This window comes from Athene cunicularia, assembly GCF_003259725.1.
Source record: "Athene cunicularia isolate RWA chromosome 2 unlocalized genomic scaffold, athCun1 chr2_part1, whole genome shotgun sequence".
Lineage (NCBI taxonomy): Eukaryota > Metazoa > Chordata > Aves > Strigiformes > Strigidae > Athene > Athene cunicularia.
Genome location: NW_020799095.1, coordinates 59,028,294 through 59,052,487, shown reverse-complemented (window position 1 = coordinate 59,052,487; position 24,194 = coordinate 59,028,294). Strand labels below are relative to the sequence as shown.

Genomic DNA, 24,194 nt, shown 5'->3' with positions numbered 1-24,194 from the left:
ATCTGTATCTTAAAGCCTGATGTCGAATTTTGTTTAGTCTTCTGGTTTTATTTGCATGGGACACAAGTTGTTGGAAGACGTTTTCTGGCTAGAAAACAGCTGACAAATGTGGAAAAGTGTCTTGGTTTTCTCATGTTTCCTGAGTAATCCCAAAAGGAGTTTCACCCTCGTGTAGTTTTCTTCAGATATTGGAACATTTCATTCCGTAAAAGGATAGGTACAGAAACATTTCTTGCTCATCGCTAATTTCCATAGCCCTTGGAGGATGAAAGGGAGCAGATAGGTGTCTTTGTTTTCCTTACTAATGCATACATCTCATAACTTTTCTCTCTTTTTTTAGCATACGGATTAACTGACCCCTTTGACAAGTTTATGGAGCTGCCATCTCTCTGCTTGCTGTACTTTCCATTTCTGAGAGGAGAAAGTGGTGTATGAGATTAGAGGAAAATGCCTCGGACAAAGCAGATACATCCCAGAAATCTGAGAGGTATGTAGCTCTCAGCTGAGAAAGAAAAGCTCTTGGGAAACTCGGTTGTAGTTTCGATTACGAGGTTAAATGAATATGTATTTAAGAAGTCTGTTTTGATTCATATATAGTTTGCAAGCAAGTTTTAGGAGTCATCCGTGAGACAGCTCTAATTTTGAGAGAAATAAGTGGAATCTGTTCTTATTCCTGCAGTCTGTGTGCTTGACAGCATTCTTGATATCCTCCAGCTTACAGCAATAACCAGCATGAACTTCGAAAATGCAGAGGAAGATGTAGTTTCCTTACCAGAGAATTTACAGTTGAAATATACAGAGAGGTGGGAAATGCGTGTAACATAGAAGCAGCATGAGATCTGACAGCCGGTAGTTGTTTTTCTTAATAGTAATCAGTTTGGCTTGCTTTCGAGGGCATCAGACTCTCCTCCCATGCATGCCTCCTCGCTGTTTATCATCTGTCACACACGCTACCTCGGGCATTGCTAGGTTTGACCTTGGTCTCCTTGCTGTCCTGCCTTCACACAGCCAAATAGGAGCTTGTTGGTTATGGAAAGGAGCAAGCAGGCAAGCGACCTGCTCCACAAACTGGCAAGCTTACATATTCAGGCATTTCCTTGAACAAAATCCCAGTGCACTGAACCAAGCCCAGGACTGGCAGACGGACATGAGGAATCTGATCCTATGGTTATGTGTTGCTGTCTTGGTAAAAGTGGCCCTGGAGGAATTAAATGAGGGGAAAAATACAGGTCGGTTGATGAGCAGACATCTGTGTCAAGGGAGAACACACTTCTATCCCCATCCTCACGCACAGCTTTTGGGAGAACGTGCTTCCGCCTGCACCCTCACATGTAGCTGTCATCAGCTTTTTTTTTCATGTGAATTTTACAGTTGTAGCACGGAGATATCCCTTCAGAGAATAAACGTGATTATAAAACCACAAACATCAACATAAAGTTTTAGGGGCAGGAACAGCATTTGATTCCAGTTTTAACTTTTTATGCCAAAACCCAACGGACATCCCCACGCGTTTCAATTAGTTTACAGCTGAGAGGCTCGCAAGCTCTCGTGCATACAGCTCTATCCGAGACCTTGTGTTTGTGGACTGTTATCACTGCTACCGCTAACAGTCTCTGCCGGAGAAGACATTTTTGCAGTGTCTTCATTCAGGAAGTGCTGAGTAGCATTGTTCGGTGTGATGGATAAACCTCCATCACAGATCAGGAACTTCACATTTACGTGATGCCGTTTCCCCTTCTTACTGAAGGTGAAGCAATAAATTGGAGCCCAATTTTAAATATTGCTGCTTACCAAGTTATTGACATAGCTGACTTATGTTTTCTGATCAAATATGGGTGTTACCTGCTCTTGTATTGTTTGAAACTTAATAGGAGTTAAGTCTATTGTAAAGCTTTCTATTAACTTAAATAAATGCATTTAAAATAAATAATCTAATTAAACTCTTAATTGTGTAAGAAATTAATTGCCTTTTTTTTGCCTTGCATAATTTCCCCAGTCATTTAGCTTTTATCACCCCCTGTAATAGCAGTTTTCATCAGTTCCTATTTTTCTACAACTAATGGAGTTCTTGAATGAATTAAGATGGGTTTAAATGTTGAGAAGGGAAATAGTGGTATACTGTGAGCCCATAATTCGGAATGATGTTGGAATGGTTAAGTGATTGTTGAAACTACACAGGTGCTGCAAACTTCAACACGTTGTGAGCATATATTGCTACTATCATGGGTTATTAGAGGTGAAGTGATTTGAAAAATCAGTTTACTTCTCATTAGTTATGCCCTATTTCCATTTTTAGTCTAGATAATGAGGAAAACTGGATTTCAGTTTCTTTAGTCATTTTATCGGTCTCTGAGAATATTGCAGAAAATATGTCCTTAAACCCTTAATTTTTTGCTGGAACTTGAGGAGGCTGAAAGATTTCACAGGTCTGTTTTCTGACAGTTTATTTTTATGTACGCAAAGTTAAGACCCATCTTCAGTTGATGCTCTTAACCATTAAAACTTTAAAAAATGTAATTTTTAACACTGTGGTTTAATCCATGGTAATTAGTACCAATGATAACTAAACCTTCAGAGAGAATAAATGCCTGTGTTTGAAGGTGAAACTGCAAACTCTTATGTTTTATAACTTTTGGAAGACAAAGATGTATTTTTGGGTTAAAAGGTATTTTAAACTTGTCTAAACCTGATTGTCACCTTATTATGCTATGTACGAAGAATGCTCCGTGGCCTTACCGGCTTCTCCCTCCTTTGTCCCAGCTCCTCGTGTTGTACCATAGCAATCAAATTCCCAGCAGCTTTAACTGCACTTGCCTAGAGTACATCAATGTTTAACTTTTTCGAGAGATCATTGTTGAACAACCCTTGACACCATCTATCATGTCATCCCATCAGATGAGTTACTTGGGTTGCACTTCCAGTGTAAGTCAGACTGGAGTATAAACAACCAAGTCCAAGAACCTAAATTATTTTCAGCTAGAAAAACCCTTACACAATCCCTCCCATCCACACCCTCCCAAAAACCACCACCATAAACACCCCCCATACACACACACTCCCATTCATTAATTTGAGGTTTGCTGCAGCATGGGAATATGTTTTTTTAATATTGCCTGTGTTTACCATAAGCAACCTTATTGTCTGGGGAAAATGAGGTAGTGTTGTTTTATATGGAGAGCTAACTTTAAGATTTTGGCAGGAAACCTTAGGTGGTTGGTTTTGTGACATGGCTTGATTTTACTCATTTTGTATACTTTTGTGAGAGCTGTCAGCCTTTGGCACATTAGCAGTGGCCCTGAAGTATCAGGATCAGTGATGATCAAATTTATTTTTTGTGGGGTTTCTCTTTGTGCTGAGGTCCTTTCCCCTCTCCACCTTCTTGGCTTTTACTTTCTGTTTATAGATGAGTCAGTATAGTGCTATGCTAACCTGATTTTACAGCAGGAAAACAACACTGTATCAAGAGAACAGGATACGGGAAGCATTATTTTGTAAATAAAAAACCCCACCCTAAATTAGTTGGCCATTTGTTTTCCTGAGTAGATGTTAGTGACATGGTTTTAATGCCTGACTGTGGCTGAATGAGCATGTTGTATCTAAAGGGTACTAATAAGGCATCTGTTGTGCTGCGCTCGTTTTGTCCAATCAGCCTTCCCTGCTGCTCACTGCAAATATGTCCTTACGTGAAAAACGTTACCATCACCAGTAGATTGCTTTGGTAAGAGGAGTTGTGCACAGTGTCAGACATAGTCTCCTGACTAACTTAACGGTTGTGGTCATCCCCAGCAGCAGGGATGGGTGGATAAAATTTAAGAGAATGTAAGTTTTGCAGGTCTGAAAAGGATAAGGATTGGATGTGTGTAAGTTGTGGAAAATACTCAGTAGTGGCAAAGGCCAAAGGTAGGCCTAGGAAAAACCTGGCATGGATTACCTGTCAGCTGTGTGACTGGAACTGAGTTTATAAGCAGGTGTTCCTGATGTTGTCTTAGTATCTTAAATATTAAAGGTGTGTATCATGTTGTTAATCAAAAGCCTCATCACTCTTCCTCCAGAAAATTTTGGTTGCAAAAGAGGAAAATACCCGTCTTACACATCCATAGATTGTCTTTTCTTAATTAACTTCATACAACAAATAAAGTTTTAGCTCACTAAAACTGACGAAAAGACTACTTTGCGTGTGGTCACGTGCTGTATTTACATGGCCAATTGATACACAGGTGTAACAAAACATTTCATAGAAGCTGTAATGTATTCCCAGAAGTACAGTTACATTAGAGAATCATGCTTTTAAAAGCAAGGCTGAGTGGGCTTGGTTTGTTGTCAGATGGTTGTGAGGATATAGAAGGAAAAACAACTCATGTTTTTGTTTACTTAGAAGTACCCGGTTGTGGAGTTTAAAATGAAAACTTACTTATTATGTGTGCAGTGTTTAGCACAGTGCTCTGATTCACCAGTACAAAACTGTAACAGAAATATTTTGAACTTCGTCTCTTTCTAGATAAGCTTTCTGTTATTTTTAAGAAGACAAGTTGTTGCGGTTTCTGTTTTCCTTCTCACTCAAATATTTCTATTTGAAACAAATGGTGGACAGGTCCATAAAGTGCAACAGCTGTCTCCAAATTGTTTAACACTTTGCTTTTGGTGAGGAAATGCAAGTATAATATGAATAGCTTTGCTCAGTAGCTTAATAGCTTTGCAGTGATCTGAAAAGCACGCTTAAGTGTGCTGGAGAGCTGGATACATCCTGGGCCTTAGGATGTCCAGAAGAGCTAGGCATCTACTGTGTCTTAAGTGTGATGGAGCAGAGGCTTTTTTGAGTCGTTTTAAAATTGTAATGGCCTTTCACTATTGAAATAGGCCTTTCTGCAGTGAAAGCTGGCAGGTTGATACTTCTTATTAGCGTTGGTCGTGTAGTCTATAAAACTTGAGGATCGATTGGTGTGCTGTGCTTTAGTTCCTGATTTGCATCAAATGACGTAAAAAAAAAATGCTGAGATTTCTTAAGGCTTACTTCTGTAACTTGTGCTTGATTGGTCCAAAAGAATGTGCAAGCACAACATTTGACTTCTGGGTCTTGGTTTCTGAGACAAAATTTATGTTCCACTTTAGGGTATTTCTGAGAGGCTGTTGATGCAATATTGGTGTATCGGGAGTGCTAGTGGTCTCTGCTCTGTGGCATACCTGTGGACATCTATAAAGACTCTGCATATGTGTCTTGCTTAAATTTCTGGAGCATGTGTGAGACACGGGTGGAACAAGAGGTCAGAGTTTTGACTCAGTGACTTTGTTACAGAAATATCCCTTTATTTGGCAGCAGCTCTTGTTTCTGTATATCAGATTGTTTTGTATAATTTCTTCTATAAACCAGATTTGAACCCAAAACCTCCCTCGTGAAGGTAGAGAGAATGCATGGCTCTGTTGGTGTATCATCAACTGGGGTGCTCCAGTTGATGATACACCAGCAAATCCACATGTAATGCAATGAATAGACTAGATCTCTTGTAGACCATGGAAGTACTCTCTCTGTGCCTGGTATTTCTCTTTAGGGATGTGGAAAGTTTCTCCTTTTTGTTTGTTTTTGTTGTTTAGAGTGTGAGATCTGTAGGCTGTTTCTTACCTTGTGTATGGTCCAACATTTTGTATGTCAGAGATCATCTTGGCTACAGCCTTTAAATTTTATTCTATGTGAATAGTTTATATATTTACATGTGAAAAACTGTCTAAAATACTCTGCAGTGTAAGAAAGACTGGACTTAAATGTGTAACTTGCCACCCTTTCCCATCACTTGTCTTGTTCCTGTCTTGTTGTTCCATGTCCCTAAATTTGATTATGTCTTTTCAACAGGATCTAGTCCTATTCACTGCACAGGATGGTTGGGGCTTATGTCAGTGGCCACAGGTGATGCACAAAAGCCTGTTGAGAGTGGATTGCAAGAGGACAAAGGATAGTAGGGTAGATAATGCTGTTCAGTGTTGCCTTGAGACAACTGTGTTTAATTCCTGCCTCTATCACTGAGTTTCTTGTGTGAACAGCAACTGCAGTTAGTCCGCTATGGCTACAGTTTGGATGTAAAACACTGCAAAAGTGCTAAGTACCTTTAAAAAAACAAAATAAAAAAATTAAGGTCTGGGTGACTTAAGGTGAAGATCCAAGATTAGCCAACACTTTGGGCAGATCTTTTAATGTCTCTATGCCTCTGTTTTCTTCCTGTAAGCTAGAGGTACCAGTACCACGTCAGCTTGTAAGGGCTTGGAAGATAAAGTTGTTACTGTTGTGAAGCAGACACTTGGTGGCTAAATAATGGAAAAGATGACGAAGATACTGATAGTAAACAGAGCCAAGCAGTGAGCACAGCCCATTTTACGCACTGGCTTAGTTTGCGTAAACAGCCTTACTTTTGGCATTCTCCAGCTTATTGCTGCTCCACTTCACAGTCTTAACATTTGAAAGGTATTCTTAAAGATTACTTCCTAGCTTTTAAAATACCAAACTGAAAACCCAAGAAATTCCACTGTACTGAATGACAGTGCTTCTCATATGAGTCATTGACATGTTGGGACCTCAAACTGGCAGGCCAGGTTTTGCTGCGCAAGCCGTGCAGAACGCTGATGTACCCCGCGTGCACCAGGCATCGGAGAGCGGACAAGGAAATTGCTCCCACTGGTGAGCGTTCATCATCATGTTGCAGGGTTTTGAGCTGTTGCTGAGAAAGCCCCTGCAGCCAGGTGGGAATACTCACTGCAGGAAATGTCCCTAGAGAGGAACATCTTTAATGTCATCGTTTCCCAGTTGGTTTCGAGACTGATTTAAGCCATTGCTGCTGGAGGAGGAGGAGGAAGTGAAGCAGTCCTGCCTTCCCCCACCTCAGATGCTTGTTCCCCATGTTGCGTTGCCCTCCTTGCTTGTGTGTTCGTTGGCCCTGCAGTGGAAGAAGTAGTAGCACCCAGAGTGAGATACACTGGTATCATGGACAGAGGGTAATTTTTGTGCTGGGGTGGTTGGTTCCTTGATGCTGTACCCCTTGCTGCTGCTGGAGCTGTTGGCAGTGGCAGCCTGGGAGGGACAGCACAGGGACAGGGTTGTCTTGAGCCTCTTGCTTGAACTCACTGCGAAACTATGTTGGAAATCTCTATTTGCCATGTATAAGCAGCAGGCTTTTTGAGCTTCTTTAATTGCCCAAAGACAGATACAGATTTTCATAAGGATGACAAAAGGTGTTTTCCTTATTTCTTTTTTCTTTGCTTTTCCCTTCAGAACCCCTCTTCTGTTGACAAATTTCTAAACTGGGAAGTGGTGGAGGTTCTTAATGGATGACTTGAAGAATTTGTTGTACTGGTAAAACAGCAGGAAACTGAACTGGTCTCAGTTGACACCTTAATTAAAAATAAAACACTCCCTCTAAAATTTGGCATAGAACTTTCATTCAGAATAAACAAAATTTGGCTAAGATTTAAGCAATTAAAAAGAGGTCCAGGAAACCGAACTTGATTGTAGCTGGCACTGTCAACTTTGAATATGTATTTATAGATTTCTGCATATGCATGCTAAATATTAGGAAAAGAAATGGGGATAATGCAAAGAGAGTCTGCTGGATACAGACAGTGGCAAAAATAGGTGCTTTCTGAGGGAGTTAAAATAACATGAAGCAGAGGGATAAAAGAATGGTATTCCAGCTAACAGGATTGCAAAGAAATGCCTGCAAGAATGTTGGTGAAAGACACAGAATGGAGGAACGAGCTTAGTTCTGTTCTCCTGATAGTAGAAAACAACAAATTGTATCTTATGGAATATAAAATCATTATAATTGCAGTTAGAATCAGGGTTGAGCAGGGACAAATTGGTAAAGGGTGAGCTTAAAAAAAAATTGAATTAATACAGAAATGAAAAAAGCAGCAATGAACTGGGGCTGGAAAGCTATGTGTAAGCCAGTTAGATTTCTTTCAGAATACGGTGAAGTGGAAACAGTGCAGAGCTCTAATTCTGCCTCACCTTTACATCCTGTATCTTCTTTATTGCTAATTGAGTGTGGAGCGAGAAATGCTACAGAATTTGGCATTTGCTGAAGCATGAACTCCAGTGTGCTAGGAAGATCACAAAAAAAATTGGAGCTGTGGAAAGAGAAACAAAAAGTAAGATTTCAGCAGTTGCTCTTTCAAACATTTCTGTTAAAGCAGGCAGTTGGCTTCAGGATGAAACTGAGTCCAGTCTTTTGAGCCCAGGAACAATTACATTTTGTAAGAGTCCAGCTTTCTTATGAGCATTTAGAAGAACATGACATTTTTGTTTGTTTGGTTTTTAAAATCCTTGCATGTCAGAATACATTTTGTTTTGCTGTGAGTATATATGTAATTTATGTAACTTTTAATGGGGGGGTGTGGGTGTGTGTATGTCTTGGTGTGTGAACTTAAAAAAAACAACCAAACAAACAAAACCCCCAAAGACCACTTCTAATATGTAACCATTAAAAATTAATATGTAAATAGCAAAATCCTGGATAGACTTGAGAAACTTGGTTAAGAGAACCTCGTTGCAGGTTTTATAGTCATCTACGTCTTTAATGACTGTTATGAAAAAGGTTAAGGCTTATGGTCACGTTTTTCTTAACTGTCTTTTTACTGCTTTAAAACTACGCAAGTTTCTCTGTTGACACTCCTGTTGCTATTTTCAAACTTTGAAGGCATCAGTCCACTAAATTTCGCAGTTGTGGGCTGTGTTACTGCACAGTCTTATATCTAGCCCAATAGACTTTCCAAGGACCATTGTTACCATTTAAAAATACCTTGTTGAAATCAATTCTCTTTAATAAAAAAGATACCAAAGTAATTTGCAGCATGGTACTGTTTCCTTTAGATTTGCATTGTGCCAGTGTTACGGTGCTTGAAAGGGTTTATGTGATAAATACTTACCTGCTGCTCCAGGCAAGGACTCTTGGGCCGGTGGAAAGAATTCCTGATGCTTGGTGGAGTCTTGGCGGGGTGGACAGGTGTGCAGGATCTTGGGCAGGGAGCTTAGCAACAACACACAGTTGTTAGGGGGTAGTGTATGACCAAACAGTTGGCAAAATTGGTGAAGAGGTGAAAACTATTTTTTTTCTAACCACAGTCAGTTGTTATCACCAAAGCAGTCACCCTCTAGCCCACCTTGATGCACTCAGGAAGCTTAGACTGGTTTGAGGGTTATGTTGTTTTGGTTTTGGTTTTAATCCTGAAATGATTCCCTTTCGTGGCATCTATTTTGAATTATTTCTTACAATCAGACAATTTGATTTCAAATTGCAAATTGCTGTCAGTATTGATGCTGGAAAATGTAAAGGACACTTCCTAGAGCTACACATTTTCAAAGAGCTAGTTATACATGTATGTATTTCCTAGACTTCATTCTTTAGTATGCTGAACTTCCGTAGTATGCATTTTAATTTGGCAATGGCTTATGAAATTATGGAGAAACTCAAGCTCTTACTCATTGGAAAAGTAAGATTTTCCTTGCTGTGTTAAGAGATGAATAAACTGGACTTTTAACTTTCCAAATTAGATGAGTTGAGTAAAATGCACTTCTTTAAAGGTATCTTCCTGTCCACTTCTTTAAAGGTATTATAACTCAGAATATTTACATTAAGAAGAAGTGTGGGGGGGGAAACCCCTACCGCAGATGTCTGGAGCCTTCAGTGACGCATTTGTGGGGGAAGTGAGGATGCTCTAGTTCAGTGGGCAAGGCTGTACTGTTTGTTTATATGCAGAAGCTTTTTAAATGCCTTTAAAGCTTCTCTCAGAATGAGGCTGCTCAAAGAATATGCTGACTTAGTGATTCCCATATGACCTTTGATGGCAGACTGAAGAAGAAATGTCTTTGTAATGATCCACAGGTTGTGAAAAGCAGAAGGAGGATTTTTGTCAAGGCAAAGTTGAAAAAGTATGTGTACTTGAAAATTTAATCTTTGACTTAAGACTTTGTTGATACTCCTACAATTGAATCTGGTTAATGCAGTAAACTGGATTTAACATCTTTGATTACTAGCAGAAGCAGCAAGTAGAGAATGCATGTTTGTATGTTAAATACACTGTAAACTTTTTTCCCCCTGAATTCCTGTGTGTTTAAAAGATAAGTTCCCACCAGGTCCCCTTCGTAAACCCCATGGCAGACCTCCTGGGCTGAAATGGCAAGAAGTTTGGAATGAGCTGTGAGGAGGAAAAGCAGCGGTTCAGCAGGAGCCTGTGGTGTAGCGTCGCTACAAAACAACTGTGTGTGTGTTCCTAGTTACCTATGAAATATGTGGCTTACGCCCCGCCAGTGGTGGTAGTCATGGAATATCCAGAGCACACCACATGATTTCCTCTGATTTTTGGCCTAATGTCAGGGGCTGGGAAGTAGGGTAGGTTAATGTTGAATGGCATTGTTTTTAACTACTGAGCTCTGTTAAGTCAGATGGGAGATTGCACACTTGTTCTTACCCTTAAGGTTGCAATGCAGACACAATACACAGCCAGGAAAAACAAAAGAAGTGTTTAGAAATGGCACTTAAAATACAATTTCTGTGATGGTTTTGCTATTCCATTACCTATAAGGAATCTCTAGTCACTGTGCTTTTTGAAGAGGAGTGCATGTCTCGCACAGTAGACACACAGATTTTACCTTTCTCCCTGCTTCAGGATCTCTTACAGAAAGACGTATTTCTGCCCCAGATCTGCGAAGGAAGCACAATGGTGTATGTATTAATGGTGTTTAAGATATTTCATTTTATAATTTTTATTAGCAACATACCTACTATGCCAAAATGTTCCTGCAATTCTCAGTTGTCAAGAGGCAGAGCTAAGTATATAGATTGTAATAGTTTAATGCCTTGAATCTTAAGAGAATTGCCTTCTTCAGTGTAAGGGCAATGCTTTTGTGGCTAAGAGGCAGATTAGGAACTGTGAAAACAAAACTTTTGTTAGAGGGATGATTTAATAATTTTCAAACAAATCTTTACATAGTGTACACAGCAGTCTTGCTGAATTTGTCTGAAGTATTGCACACATTTGTTAGGGGGCTGGGATAGTACCCTTTTTCATGATAACAATTTATGGAACATTTAATTATGTTTTCCCTGGTGTTTTTTCTTTCCTTTAAACAAAGTATATTTCTGTGCTAATAAAATCTTACATTTATTTTAGAATACCGTGTATGTATGTTATGTCTATGTGTTCATTAGCATGTTTCAAAATGGTGTTTTCTTTATGTGCCTTTTCCTTTTTTTTTCATAATTCTAGAGTATAAGCTGAAACAGTGATGTAACGTCTGGAGATAGCAGAGTAATTGCTGTTCTGGTACATGATGATTTAACTTTTGTCAGACTTGTGAAATGCAGTTTCTTTTCAGTACCCCTTCAGCAAGGTTTGGTACCAGGATCACTGTAGAGCCTTACTGCTCTCCCTGTTCACGTACATGAAATCCATTGCCGCGGTGGTAGAAAGCAAGCCAGTTTTTGCTGTTTGGCTGCTAAATGCAGATGTGCTCCCCTGTTGAAATGGTCAATCTTCCCTCTCTTAGGCTCATTAATTAGGCTAGTCGTTAGGCTTGCTCAGAAGCCCTGCAGTCTTAACAGTTTATGGTTTTTTGAAGCTTTGAGTTGTCTTGGTGTGTCATCTGCATATGCAAGAGTACTGTCAGGGCAAACCCTGAAATTCCCTGATGGAGCAGGTTGGCATCTCCTGCTTGGGGCCTTTGCCGGAGGGATCCCATATCCTAGAGTGAGCGGGCACCACAGGCAGATCGAGGCATGTCCCTGAGCTCGTGGGAAGTTTTCACAGGCATCCAGGCGAGATATGGCCTTGGCACAAAACAGGTTTTAATTATTAATGTTTTTCCAGTATCTTATGGCTGGCTTTTATCACACCTTTTCAAAAATAAATGAATAGCACATTGCAAGTGGTGTTTTCCTATCTTTTTTAAATTTCTCTGTACTTTTTTTATTTTCTCATTCTTTTTTTCCAGAGTGACTTCCAGTTCTCCTTGTCTATGGATATTGCTTCTCTACCATTCTGCCTGCTAATGCAAATATAACCAACAGTCCAGTGGGCATCTAGGAAACAGGCAGATTCATAGTATCATCTTATTTGTCCCTGATTTTTCCTCCTATTCTTAAGTCTCGCAAACCTGTGATATTACTAACATCTTACATGCTCTGGTTTGCTTCCTGAACAAAGTTGTAGGTATAAAGGTATTTTCTACTGAAGCAACCCAGAGATTATGTGATGAGGCCTTTAAAAAATACAAAGTATGTTCTTCAGGAATAACATCTTCGCAGTGCTTTGAGAAAGTAGAGCAAGAAATTGGTTATAGAGAAGCATAGTGTATTAAGAATTAAGGTTCAGAGGTTTGAAGAATGTGGTATCTGTCTGTAACACGCTCAGGAACCAGTGCCAAGTAATGGATGTATATGTATATCTGAATAATAATAATAATATATAATAAATAATAATGTATGGTATAATATATGTAATAATATATCTGTATAATATATGTATATCTGAAAACTGGCCCCATTATTTTAGGCAGTGTTTCTACAGTGTCTCCAAGATGAAAGAACAAGTGTGCACATGGTTGTATTTCTCATAGGTCTATATAAACATGTTTAGGACTGTTTGGAAGTGCAAAAAAAGTTAATATTTAAATATTTTCCCAACTTTTACAGAAATTTTTGGGTTTTTTTCTTCTTTTTTTTTAATTGTGTTTAAGTGCTTGATTTCCCCATTCTGTAGGAAATTCATATTCTAGCAGCTTTTCTTTTGAATGCTTGATTTCCATGCTTTAGTGATGCTATGCTGTGACTAGATTTGCACAGTAGATCTCTTTACCCTCTTGGACAGTCAAAGGGAACTTCAGTAGAGAGAGTGTGATGAGCAGACTGGTGTGCCCCACACGCCTTGTAGCCTTCTTTCCTCTGTCTGTCTGTAACATCACGGGTAAAAGATAGATGGAACCTGTTGAAATAATTTTCTTCTGGACCTTACTGTGTCACCTGTGGTCAGGTATTAAAAGCTTATAAATGCAGCTTGTGAATTTCTGATTTTCAGTTTGGCTGAGAAGTTGCAATTTGCACAGCATAGCTGGCGACAGTCCTAGCTCAGTGATGTTGGCCTTCTGGAGTCGGGATGTATTAATTATAAAAAGCTATTTAAAAATACTTAGAAACAGGGAGGAACCTGAACGTTATTGTATTATTGGTAGAAAAAATTGGCCTGGAAAGGATGCAGTGATCAGTGTTTTCTGTAGCTGAAAGTTTCGGGTTAACCGTGCATTTCTGCAAGGACACTCAGAAATTTGAAATGCTTTAAAATCTACTGATGCGAGGAAAAGGGGCAGAGGAGACAAAGCCTGTTTTTAAGCTAACAGAAAGGGTTAATGTAGAAGCACAATTATGTACCAGTTACCTGCAAGTTAATTTCGGTCTCACATTTCTAGTAAACCCTGAGGAAACATGTCTCTTGAGCCAATGTTAGAACTAATCAGCTTTTTCTCCAAGAGGCTTTAAAAACACAGTTTTGGCAACAGTAACTAAGACGATCTTTTACAGAAGAACCCCCAGTAAATAGAAAGAAAGCTTGTAATCAGTTTTGATTAACGGATCTGCATTCTGTTAGTTAAATGTTTACGTCCTGATTAGCATGTATGCTGCATTTAAATATGCAATTTTACTTAGCAAAATTTGAGGCATGGAAAATGGAGATTATCTTTCAGATGATAAAGTCTGGGGATGTGAGTTAAAAAAATATGCAGGAGATGCACTCGCCTCCCTCAGTCTTGTAAAGTGATACCTATGTGACTGATATTTTCACTTAGTTGTGGGATTAGGGTGTTTCTTAATCAGATATGGGTAAAGGAAAAGGGGGGGGGGGCGGCGGCATTGGTATTGTATTGGGGTTTTTTGCAAATTCTACTTAGTCTACAACAGACTAAAATTAAGTTTTAAGTGAAGTATTAAGGTTTTTGTTCATGAATTAAATGTCTGCTGCTCCTCATTTTCTTAAAGGCAAAGTTGAGCATGTACAAAATTTTGTGAGATTTTTCTGGATTATTTTAAGAATTGCCAATTTGTGATAGCATCTGATAATTTACATCTGTGTTTCCACTGTGATATTTGCTTCATGTATGTGTGCAGAATAGTTTCTGTTTCTTATATTTGTTTTGGTTTGGTTTGGGTTTTTTTTAATGTAAAAGCACTGATTTTGATAACAGTTGTTAGGTACCAGAACATAGTGGTTTGCTTTGCCAACTCACTTCTGTTGCAGAGTTCAGACTTTTGGCCAAAAGAGCATGTACACTGGGTTGCAGATCCTGGCTTTGTGAAAAACTGACTGATTCAACAGAAAGGTTGGCCTGCCACGTAAGCACACCATAAAAAACGAGCATCTGACAGCTCTGTGGCTTACAGTAGTGGATCTGACACAGGCATATGGAAAATTCATGCAACAGGGATACTGTATCAAAACAGTTTCTGTAGAGAGGCAAAACTGAATCCTTGCTCTCCCTTCCTCCTTTCTTTGCTTTCCCGTGACTCTCTGTTTTTACATTGTTTGCTTCACACCTTTAGACTTTTAAATGATTCCCCTTTAAAAATCAACATCTTACATGAGGATTGAACAGTTCCTCAAAGAATTTTTAGGTAGAACGATTGAACTTCGAAGGGGAATATTTACATGGAGATAACATCAGGAAGGTGGGACGCTGTTGAAAAGCCATGGTTTCTCTTCCACTTAACGTGACTGCCCAAAAGGAGAGACAGCACACTTCGCTCATGCGCTGGAAAGGGAATTCCTGCGCAGAGTAACTTGACTCTCTTCCAAAGGAAACTTGATATTCTTTCTGTGCCCTCTGATGACACAAACCTTTTCCCTGCTCTGCCCAGTATATTTTTGTTGCATTAGTTTTGGTATCCTCTGCAAGGTTCTCTATTAGTCTTCTACCTGGGCTTGCAGAGCAAAGATTGCTGTTTACACAGAAGGACCTCTTCTTGTTAAACTGGGAGGGGGGGGTCTTTGAGAACTGTGAAGGGATAGAAAGTAAACATAGGCAAGCAACAAATAGAACAAGCACCCTTCTCTCATAGCAAGCAAGCCTGTGACTGATCTTGCTGACTTACTCTGTTTTGCATTTTCTTTTTTTTTCCCCTCCCCTCCTGCCTCAAATGTTTTTAAAACTGTTAGACATAAGCAGTACCAAACCCAAGTAATTTGCAAGTGTCAGTTTTTCTGCATAGGTAATACCCAAGCTACGTGGTACTCTGTGTTTTTACTATTGCATCTGTGTTTTTACTATTGCATCTGTGTTTTTACTATTGCATCTGTGTTTTACTATTGCATCTATGTTTTTACTATTGCACTGTACAAAATACTACTGTATTGCAGAGTACCATTAACATAGCCAGTTTTCTTCTCTCTCTACTAGAAGAAAACTGAAGAAAATAGCTGGAACTGACTTAGGTGTTCATCCTGCCATTTTTTGCTATCCTCCTTGAAGTCGTCTGATAGTAACATTTTTCACTGGCATTGGGAATTCTGTATTTTTTTGTCGTGCTTCTTTCAACAGAGATTTCAAAATAAGGTATTAGTGTTACAACTACCACAAAGTCAAGAGGAGGAGGCACAGGACGATTAAGAGACAGGTTAACCTAGGTGCATAGTCACCTACTCTCTACTAAGGGCAGAGGACCTATTGCTCCCAAGGCAGTTGCTGGATCAGGCTCTGGAACATTTGTTAAGGGTCATGCTGGGGGATGAAGCCAGGTCCTTCCTGGTTGCCCCAGGTAGCAGTGGTCACTGCTGACCCAGTGTTTTCCAGCAGAACCCTTTTCTAAAATTTTTGAGCTGTGTGGCTCTCTTCACAAGACTTCCCCTGCCCCCCTCCCCTGTCATGTATTTGTTCCTAGCGCTACAAGGTGTAGATTAATGAGCTATAGACGTGGTTGTCCAGGGGCCCGTGCCATGCTGTGCTGGCAGGACATGGTTCTGAACAGCATCACCAGTTCTAGGAGCTCCCCAGTCTGCCTTTCCGTCTTCTGAGATTCATCTGACGGAAGCTCTCCTCTGTGGTGAATGAATTATTGAAATGAAATGCCTGAAGATACAGTTCATCCTGAGAAGTAATTAACAGCTGGATGTCTCACCACTGAGAATTAATTCCCTCCAGTAGTGGCCAAGTCCTCCTGTGTGCCCCTGCAACAACATTTGTGTGTCTTCAGCTGGGCTGTTGCAGTGAATGTGGCAGACATGCCTCTGAACGTGCAGATCCATATGTACGACAAGCCTGTGCAGTGGACTGGGGCTCATACCCTTTAATTTCTGAAGTGCTAGCCTAGCATGTTCAGGGGAGTCTTGCCCCAGTTATGTATGGGCTGCGGACTTCTGATCTGACTGCAACCTCTGTGAAGCAGCAGACTTCATGCCTGGGGAACTGCACTAGACTAGGAACCACAAAACATGAATCACAGGGATTAGAGCCTCATGATAATATAAAGGGAATAGACTTCTGGCTGTCCAGAGGTTAGAAAATTTACTCTCCATCACTGTTGCCATCTCTGTGCCCAGGAGTGCTGAGGAACTTGGCGTGACACTGTGTGGTGAAAGTTGACATGGGTTTATCCTGTATGTGTGCCTGCGTGAGAAAAGTGTAGTTGGTAAACAAATTTTAAAACGCCTGGTTTGTTCCCTCTGCTTCATATGTAAATCCCAACGTGGGAACTGCATATATGCTTACTTAGCATTTTAAAGTTGTGGAAGGCTAATGATGCTGCAGCGTGGGTGCATGAAGCCACACTGTAGCTTTTTGTGTTGTATTGGTGACCAGGTGTGTGCAAACCATTCAGGAATCTGCTAATGGGTGGCAGAAGATTCTGTTGCTCTCGCGGCCCGTTACTCCTTTGCTCCCCTGGAAAAACTCTGCCTGATACACATACTGCTTTCCTTATTTTGGTGCTCTTGCAAGTTGTACTAAATAATTGTTATAATAACAACGCAGACTTCTAAGTAAAAAGTCCATTGGAAAAAAAGCTGAATTTTTCCAGAGACTAATCCAGTCGCCCCACCCGTTTTCTCTCTTCAGAAACTGGAGCTCAGGAATTGCTGCTGTGGTTGCTTCATCCCTACTGAGGAAGTACAGCAATGTCCCAAGCTCAGTGTGTACCAAATCCTCCATACAATCAAAGAAAAAAGTATTAGTTTTCAGTTAAGTGGATAAATATATTCCCCAAGGAAAACTTTTTTTGTACCTGTCAGTATCTGACATTAATGTTGGAGTATGCAGCTGAGAGGAAGAGGGAGGTAAATATTCCAGCTGAGTCATCTTTGCTTCTTCCTGATTATCCCTTTCCATTCAAGCTTGATGCCCATGGAAATATTTTTTTCTTTGAGGTTATTTAATTTGTTTTTCTTTTTTTTTTAATCAAGAAAAATTGTATACAAAGTATCTTACCTTAAAAACTGGATTAAAAGAACATATTTGTGCAACTAAGACAAGAACTGGAAATCAGAAAAGCGGTTTGTGGCTTTTCATTCGGTATTGATTCATTTTACATGTACTCCTGTATTGAGCTGAGGCTTTTACTTTGCAGAAAAAGAGAAGCATGTACTCATGTCAAGAGCATAATTCCTAGTTATTTTCAGCAGGTGCTTAAACACATTTGTAAATTCCAGCTTATAGCTGAGCAATTCACCCTCTAGCCCCTGTATGTAAATTCATAGCAGAGGACACAATGAGGGGTTTGAGTATATAAATGATACCTTTTTTTTCAGTATGGAATTCCCATTGAGAGACTAGGCCTAAAAATACCAAATGTTTCCATAAACAATTCCTGCGCACTGTGTGTTGAGTAATACAGCTACAACCAAGGAGAGGGCTTCTGCTGACAGCTTCCCAACTGAATGCAGGAGTCCAAGCTGAGCTAGTTTTATATATAGTTTTTATTATTGGTCATGTGTTCTTAACAGAAATCCAGATGTGCTTGAATCATGCAACAGGTTAATGACACAAAGTGACTGTGGCTGCAGGATGAAGGGGTTTTTTGTGTACCACAGAGGATATGGTAACTTCCAGTTAATGACTTCAGATATTTTACAGAATGCAAATGAGCAAGTTAAGGCATGTAAACAAAAGTTGTCAGACTTCTTTTCAAGGTAAGCCTTTGAACTACATTGAACTATTGAAATGTGTGACTTGTTTCAAGGAAATAATTTTGTGTCAGTGCTGTCCTTTTCCAATAACATGTTTCAGTAACTAAATATTTAAAAAAAAAACCCAACCCCAAAACATTCTCAGTAAGTAAAAGGAAAATTCAAAAGGGAAAAGGCAAAAGGAGCAGAGGAACTTTAGAAGGCAGGCAACATTCCTTCTAAAATAATAGAAAATCTTGTATAAGGAAACCTGAAGCGCTTCATTTTGGGAATGTTTCAACATAACAGAAATTTTTGAGTGGCTGCTAATTTGAAATGTGAAGTTTCAGCATGAAAGTTAGTAAGCTTATGAGTTCAGATATTTCTGAGTGCACACATGCAGTAGTTGTATAGACATGTTTATGCAGCATCAAAACCTTAATTTTTCTTTTTGTTGCTGCCATACTGTACTTTCCTTATGAAGAGTCATGGTCCACTGATTGTGGAGTTTCATGTCAAAGTATTTTCTCTTCAAATTAAATCCCTGCAGAAGCAGGTGAGTGGCATAGGGAACCTGTTCGTCATGGCTCCATTCACCAGCCACAAGTTTTCTTGTTGCTTAGGGTGGTAGAGGCAGGTCTTTTCACTTACTTGCACCGTTTACTCATTTGTTTGGCAAAGAAATTGATTACTGATGCCGTCACCAGACTCGTTTCACCAGTATCTTCATTTATATCTGAATGGTTTCAAGTACAATATATAATTGGAAGCAGTGTGGGAGAGCTCAGTAGCCCTTGTGAGCCTCAATTTTTATCTCAGTTTTGGACACAGTCGAGACTACCCCTGACAGTGACTGACCAACCTCTGCAAACCCTTCAGCACTGCCCACTGGCACTCAAGTCAGTAACTGTGACTCAGAGTCCACTTGGGTCTGGTATTTCTACTCTTAACAAATCCAGTTTAAAACTAGCTCAGGCACACCATCAGCAGCTCTGGTAGTCCAGTATGTTCCTACAAGTGGCTGCATTTTTTCACTCTGTATTGACAGTCTAAGCTAGAACTCGTTCTGAGCTTATTTCCAGCTATATTTTTGTGGAGTATTTAGATTATTATCATAGACTGGGATGGACTGCATGGTTCTTCTGTATTGTGAAGGTTTCACATAGTGACTTTTTGCTCACCTCAACTTCTGTAGAAATCCACTTCTGAGAAAAGGGTGGCATTTGCACCAAATTTTCTGCATCCTTTGGCAACACAGAAGGAAAACATTTTTCCTGTTAGTGACTGGTCTAAGTGTATTTCTGCTTGCATGAGAATATATCTCAAATTTATGGAGGGGAATGTAACCTGAGAAGTCTCTTTTTAATTTTATTTTATTTTATTCCTGGCAGTAGAATTACATTCACTGTTTCTCCTGTTTCAAATCTAATTTCTAAACACTATGGGAACTGTAATGTAATCATCTTCATGAAATGTCAGGTTGCCATTCATAAGAGACACTTTTGGGGGTTTTTGTTTTGTTTGTTTTTTTTAGCCAGTGGCTCAGGTTGGAGATGAGCGGGGCTTTTGAGCTAGAGGCACTGGTGACGATGTTGGGGATGGTCAGGTACCCTTCAGCCTTTGTCTTGGTAGTTAATACTATTCTGTTTAATTCTGATAAAACTTACTGAAAATAGTCAGATGGTTGTGTATACTAGCATTTTGTTTTTTTCTAAAGGTATTAAGGATGCTGATAGGCATTTCTTTGTTCCTAAGGCAAGCTTAGTATTGATACAGAAGTGTTTTCTTTTGGGACATCAGAATTAAGTCTGGTTTATGTTATATCTGTGTGCATACCTGTCCTTCTAGGCTTGTAATATTCTCTGGAATTCCCACAGTTTTCTGCAAACAGCTTTATTATTACATGTGTGCTTTCTGAAGTCTCCACTTAGTTTATCTTCAGTATCATGATGATATTGAGGTCACACCTAGCAGCCAGACAGCCCAGGTCATATATATATGTGGGGAAAAGGAGAGGTGGACAGGGAACAGGGGCAGAACAAGGGGTTATGGAGGAAATGGGACTGTGTAATTTATTTACCTGTATGGGAAATGTTTACATCTAGTTATAAATGAAACTTTCTTAGATCTTTCCTCAAACTTGATTTTTTGTATTTGCCTGAAATAAAGACAGGAGAGAGAGAGAGAGAGAGAGAGAGAGAGAGGACATTACCAGAGACTGTGGAGCAGGCTCTCATGGGAATATAGATGATGCTGTTCTGGAGAAGATTCGTTTTTAATTTATTGATATGCTTGAACAGCAGCTCTGAAAATATGTAGGAGAAAAGGTAAGAATGAGGATAGATGGTTGGTGCAAAAAACACCGAATGAAATTGAATCCAGATGGTGGAAGAGGGGTCTGTGTTCCTGAGCTATGGAAAGGCTCTCTCATGTTTATCCCTGTTACCCATTATTTTCAGCACAATGTGAGGAACTCTATGCTACATTTATGTATTGGAACTGAGAATAAGAAAGTAGTAATGAGTCTGTTGTCGGCATGTTGTGCTTTCTTTAATTTACAGCATCATCGCTGTACTGTGCTACCATGAAGGACAGAATATAGCCTTTGTCCCTGCTCAACATTAGCAGAACCAAGAATGATGCATGAAGTTGGCAAAGCCTTCAACAACAGAGTCCCCATTCATTGCTGCAGAGTAGTTTGTTTTAGCAGTGTTACGTAACCCGTTTGTGGTATAACTCAGGACATTGCACAGAATAATATTGGGCATGGATATCCATCTGTTGTACTAGATACTGAGAAGGGGAAAAAGATACCTTATTGCAGTCAGTTGCTGGGATAGGCCTTCAAAAGCTGGCTGAATTGTTATGACCCATTCCCTTAGCAACATCATATGATAGAAGCAGTATTGAGCAACTGCAATAGATGTCCTACTTGCACAAAAATACTCAGTTTTACCCTCAATAAACATAATGTCAGCTCATATCTTTTGTGAATTGGGCACAGACTGGACTGATAAGAGAAAGCTTTTTCTGAAAATACTGCATGAGTTACAACCTCATAGTGTAACGGTGATGTGGGGCTGTAGGAACTATAAAACGGATCAGATTTTTGTCACCAAGCTCTGAAAAGTTACTGCCATTATATAGTGTTTCCTGAAGGTAAATCCACCTGCCTTTTGAGGTTAACATTCTGCCCAAGAATATGCAAAATATTACTAAGTAGAATGTTTTTGCTTAAAATGGAAAGAAGGAAAAAGAGAAGCTGAAATACATCAGAAGCTGGAGATACTGAAAATATTGCCTTAACATCCTGAATATTGTCTGACAGAGAAGTAAAATGCTGTATAGAAGTATCTTCAGTTAAAGTGATGGGTCTCTACATTTTGTTTTGGAGGACTTTTTAAAAAAATAAATCAGTGAAAGCAGGAATTTCCCAGAGTCACGGATTGCCTTTGCCTTTGTTTTGTCTGCCCTGTGCCAGGGAGGCACTGGATATTGCCTGCTTGGCAAAACATCTTGCTTTTTCTTGGCATTTGATACCATTAATCCTCAGTGTGACCTTGCAAAGCGACTAGAGATGCCGGAGAAACTTCAAGCAAAAACTAGTTTTATTTCAGCCAGGTGGTGGGTTAAGTTCTTGATTACTGAGTTAGCACAAACAAAACATGTAAAGTGTAACGACAGCAAAATACAGACTTGGAGACTGTTGTCATATATTCTGTTCAACCTGTTTCACTAGGATTTTGTTCAAGGTGTTTTATAGCTACAGAAAACTGAGGATCTAGCTCTGTGTAGGTGCTCCTTGCCTTGATAATGCTCCCTTTCTAAGGGGGAGCACTTCCTAGAATTAAAGGAAGAAAATTTCACATCAAGTTTCTGTTGATTTTTACAAAGCTCCTTTTTTTCTGTTTTATTGTCTTTAGTTAGGTGCCAACCAAGATGCTGGTCATATCATATTCTTTAAGTTTATCTAGGAACAGGTTTTGCTGATGAGGAGGATCCTTAAAATTCCTGTGTTTTACCTCTTAATAATTCAGTTACATCATGAACTGGAAGAGTTTTATTGAATCATGTAGCACTTTGTCTTCTAGTGCTATAACACTTTATTGCAATTATGTATGACATTAACATGCACCGTTAGTTTTACTTAGAGACCAAACCTGATATATTAAACTGATGACAGACTTGGCCTTGGGGAGTGATATTTCTGAATTGTTTCCAACTACTAGCCTGTTCTAGAGTTTGTCAGTTTTTGGGGCTCTGGCCATCACAACTGAAAACAGTTGAGAGTCTTTGGTAACTATGGATTTTGGTACTCATAAATATACATGGGGAAGTGCTGATAGAAATGCTAGGTAATTTTTCATGGTTTTGGGGGCTTCTTTCAATTGGCTGTAAAATCAAAAGTAACCAGTTGAATCAGCTTATTAGAAGGCAGCATTCATTCTTTATACATATAAACAAGTCTTCTGTAGTTAGGCCATGCAAAGTAGAAAATGGGGACTTTTTTTGCATTTGGAAACGAATTTGAATTTAAAGGAGGTATAAATGTAAAATTCAGGCAGTGTTCCAGCTCTGTGGACATACTTATTCTGGGACAAAAAATAAAATGCTCTGTGTCTGTTCAGCTTTACCCATTTTTAAAATAGAATACTTAATAGAGAATAGCTACTAGCTGTGCATAGCTACTCTTTGAGTGTATGAAATTTCTGTGTGTCTTATTTGGGTTCCTAAGCAGCACTGCCCAAGTATTATTTCAGTATCGGATTTCAGGCTGAATATTTTCAGTCTGCTTGTTTTGCAAGTACCTAAAATTACTGTAACTGAGAGAAAGGAAGAAAGTGTAGTTTGTGCTTTTGATAACAATATGTATGTAATCAACACCTCCTGGTTAATGAATTAGTTGGCTGTTTCTTTCATACAGCAATAGGAGGGAAAACTGCTGGGATAATCAGCAAGTATTAGCAAAGGGATTCAGCAACGTATATATCAGTATTTCCTTTAAATAGTTTAAAAGTAGACTAGACCAAAATTTTGAATACGTCCCCCTATGTGTATAATTATTTTCCAGAAGCTGGGGAAAATTAAGTATTATAAACTGTACAGTATTTAATTACTTTTTTAAACCTCAACAAAGCACAGTGAATGGTTTTACTTCCCTTTTACAATGCAAACACAGTCTGCAGAATAAACTCTTAATTTTGATTTTAAAACATTGAACATATTTGAAGGGTTGTTTTTTTTTTTTTTTCCCGAAGAAAAAAACTGTATTCTTCTGTATTATCAGTATAAATATCTTTTTCTTTGTAAATGATGATAAGGCTATGTTCTTTGTACAGATACTGGTTGCGATTGCAATGTATTAAGTACTTTGGACCCAACTGTGCATGCAGAAGCCCTGTTACAATCTAGAGTTCACCGTTTACAGCCCTCCCGGACTTCAGGTATTAAGAAGTAGACACATCACCAGAGAGTATCTTTGGTGATGGCTGCTAAACCTGTACTCTCAACAGTGTTATGTTCCAGCATCCAGACTTGTTTTTAAATGTCTCTTACCAACTGGACTGAAAAACAAGCCAAAGTGGGCATGGGGCCATTCCCTGAGCAACAAAGAGAGGACAGTGCATGGCTGGCCACCAAGTGACGGTCATCCCTTCCGCATGATGGCCATCCTTTCCGCACAGCAAGAGGTGGAGCAGTTTTGAGAGGAAAAGCAGCATAGGAAAAGTTGCGGTTGAGGGGAGGTTGTGCTGCTGGCCTTGGACTGGTGCTTCACTTCCAAGCCCTGTGACGTTCTTCAACACAGGTCTGCTTATGCACAATACCGTATTTTCACTTCACAAAGCAGGGGAGGGAAGCACTGGTGAGGAAGGGAGCCACACAAGTCCGAGGACAGGCTGGACTTCAGTATGGACGGGGAAGCAGTCCTCTGGAGGGAATGCTTGCAGGGGATGTTTGGTGTGAGCTTCCTCTTGTTATCCACATTTAGATAGATATTCCTGCTGATAGCAGGGGTTTAGCAGGTTTTGGGGATTTTTTTGTTCGGTTAGGGTCTCTCTCTTCCCCCCCCC

General features: G+C 39.5%; 1 protein-coding gene across 2 annotated transcripts in view; it reads left to right on the top strand.

The window, feature by feature from the left end:
- The first annotated feature begins 344 nt into the window (after positions 1 to 344).
- HIVEP1 (human immunodeficiency virus type I enhancer binding protein 1) overlaps positions 345 to 24,194 on the top strand; it is a 124,005-nt gene continuing 100,155 nt past the window's right edge. For both annotated transcript variants that reach the window (XR_003397694.1, XM_026841686.1), the window contains exon 1: positions 345 to 487. Coding sequence is in view for 1 of the 2 variants with exons in the window: in XM_026841686.1 (XP_026697487.1) it covers positions 448 to 487 (40 nt within the window). In the remaining variant the exon portion in view is untranslated. The remainder of the gene's footprint in view (positions 488 to 24,194) is intronic.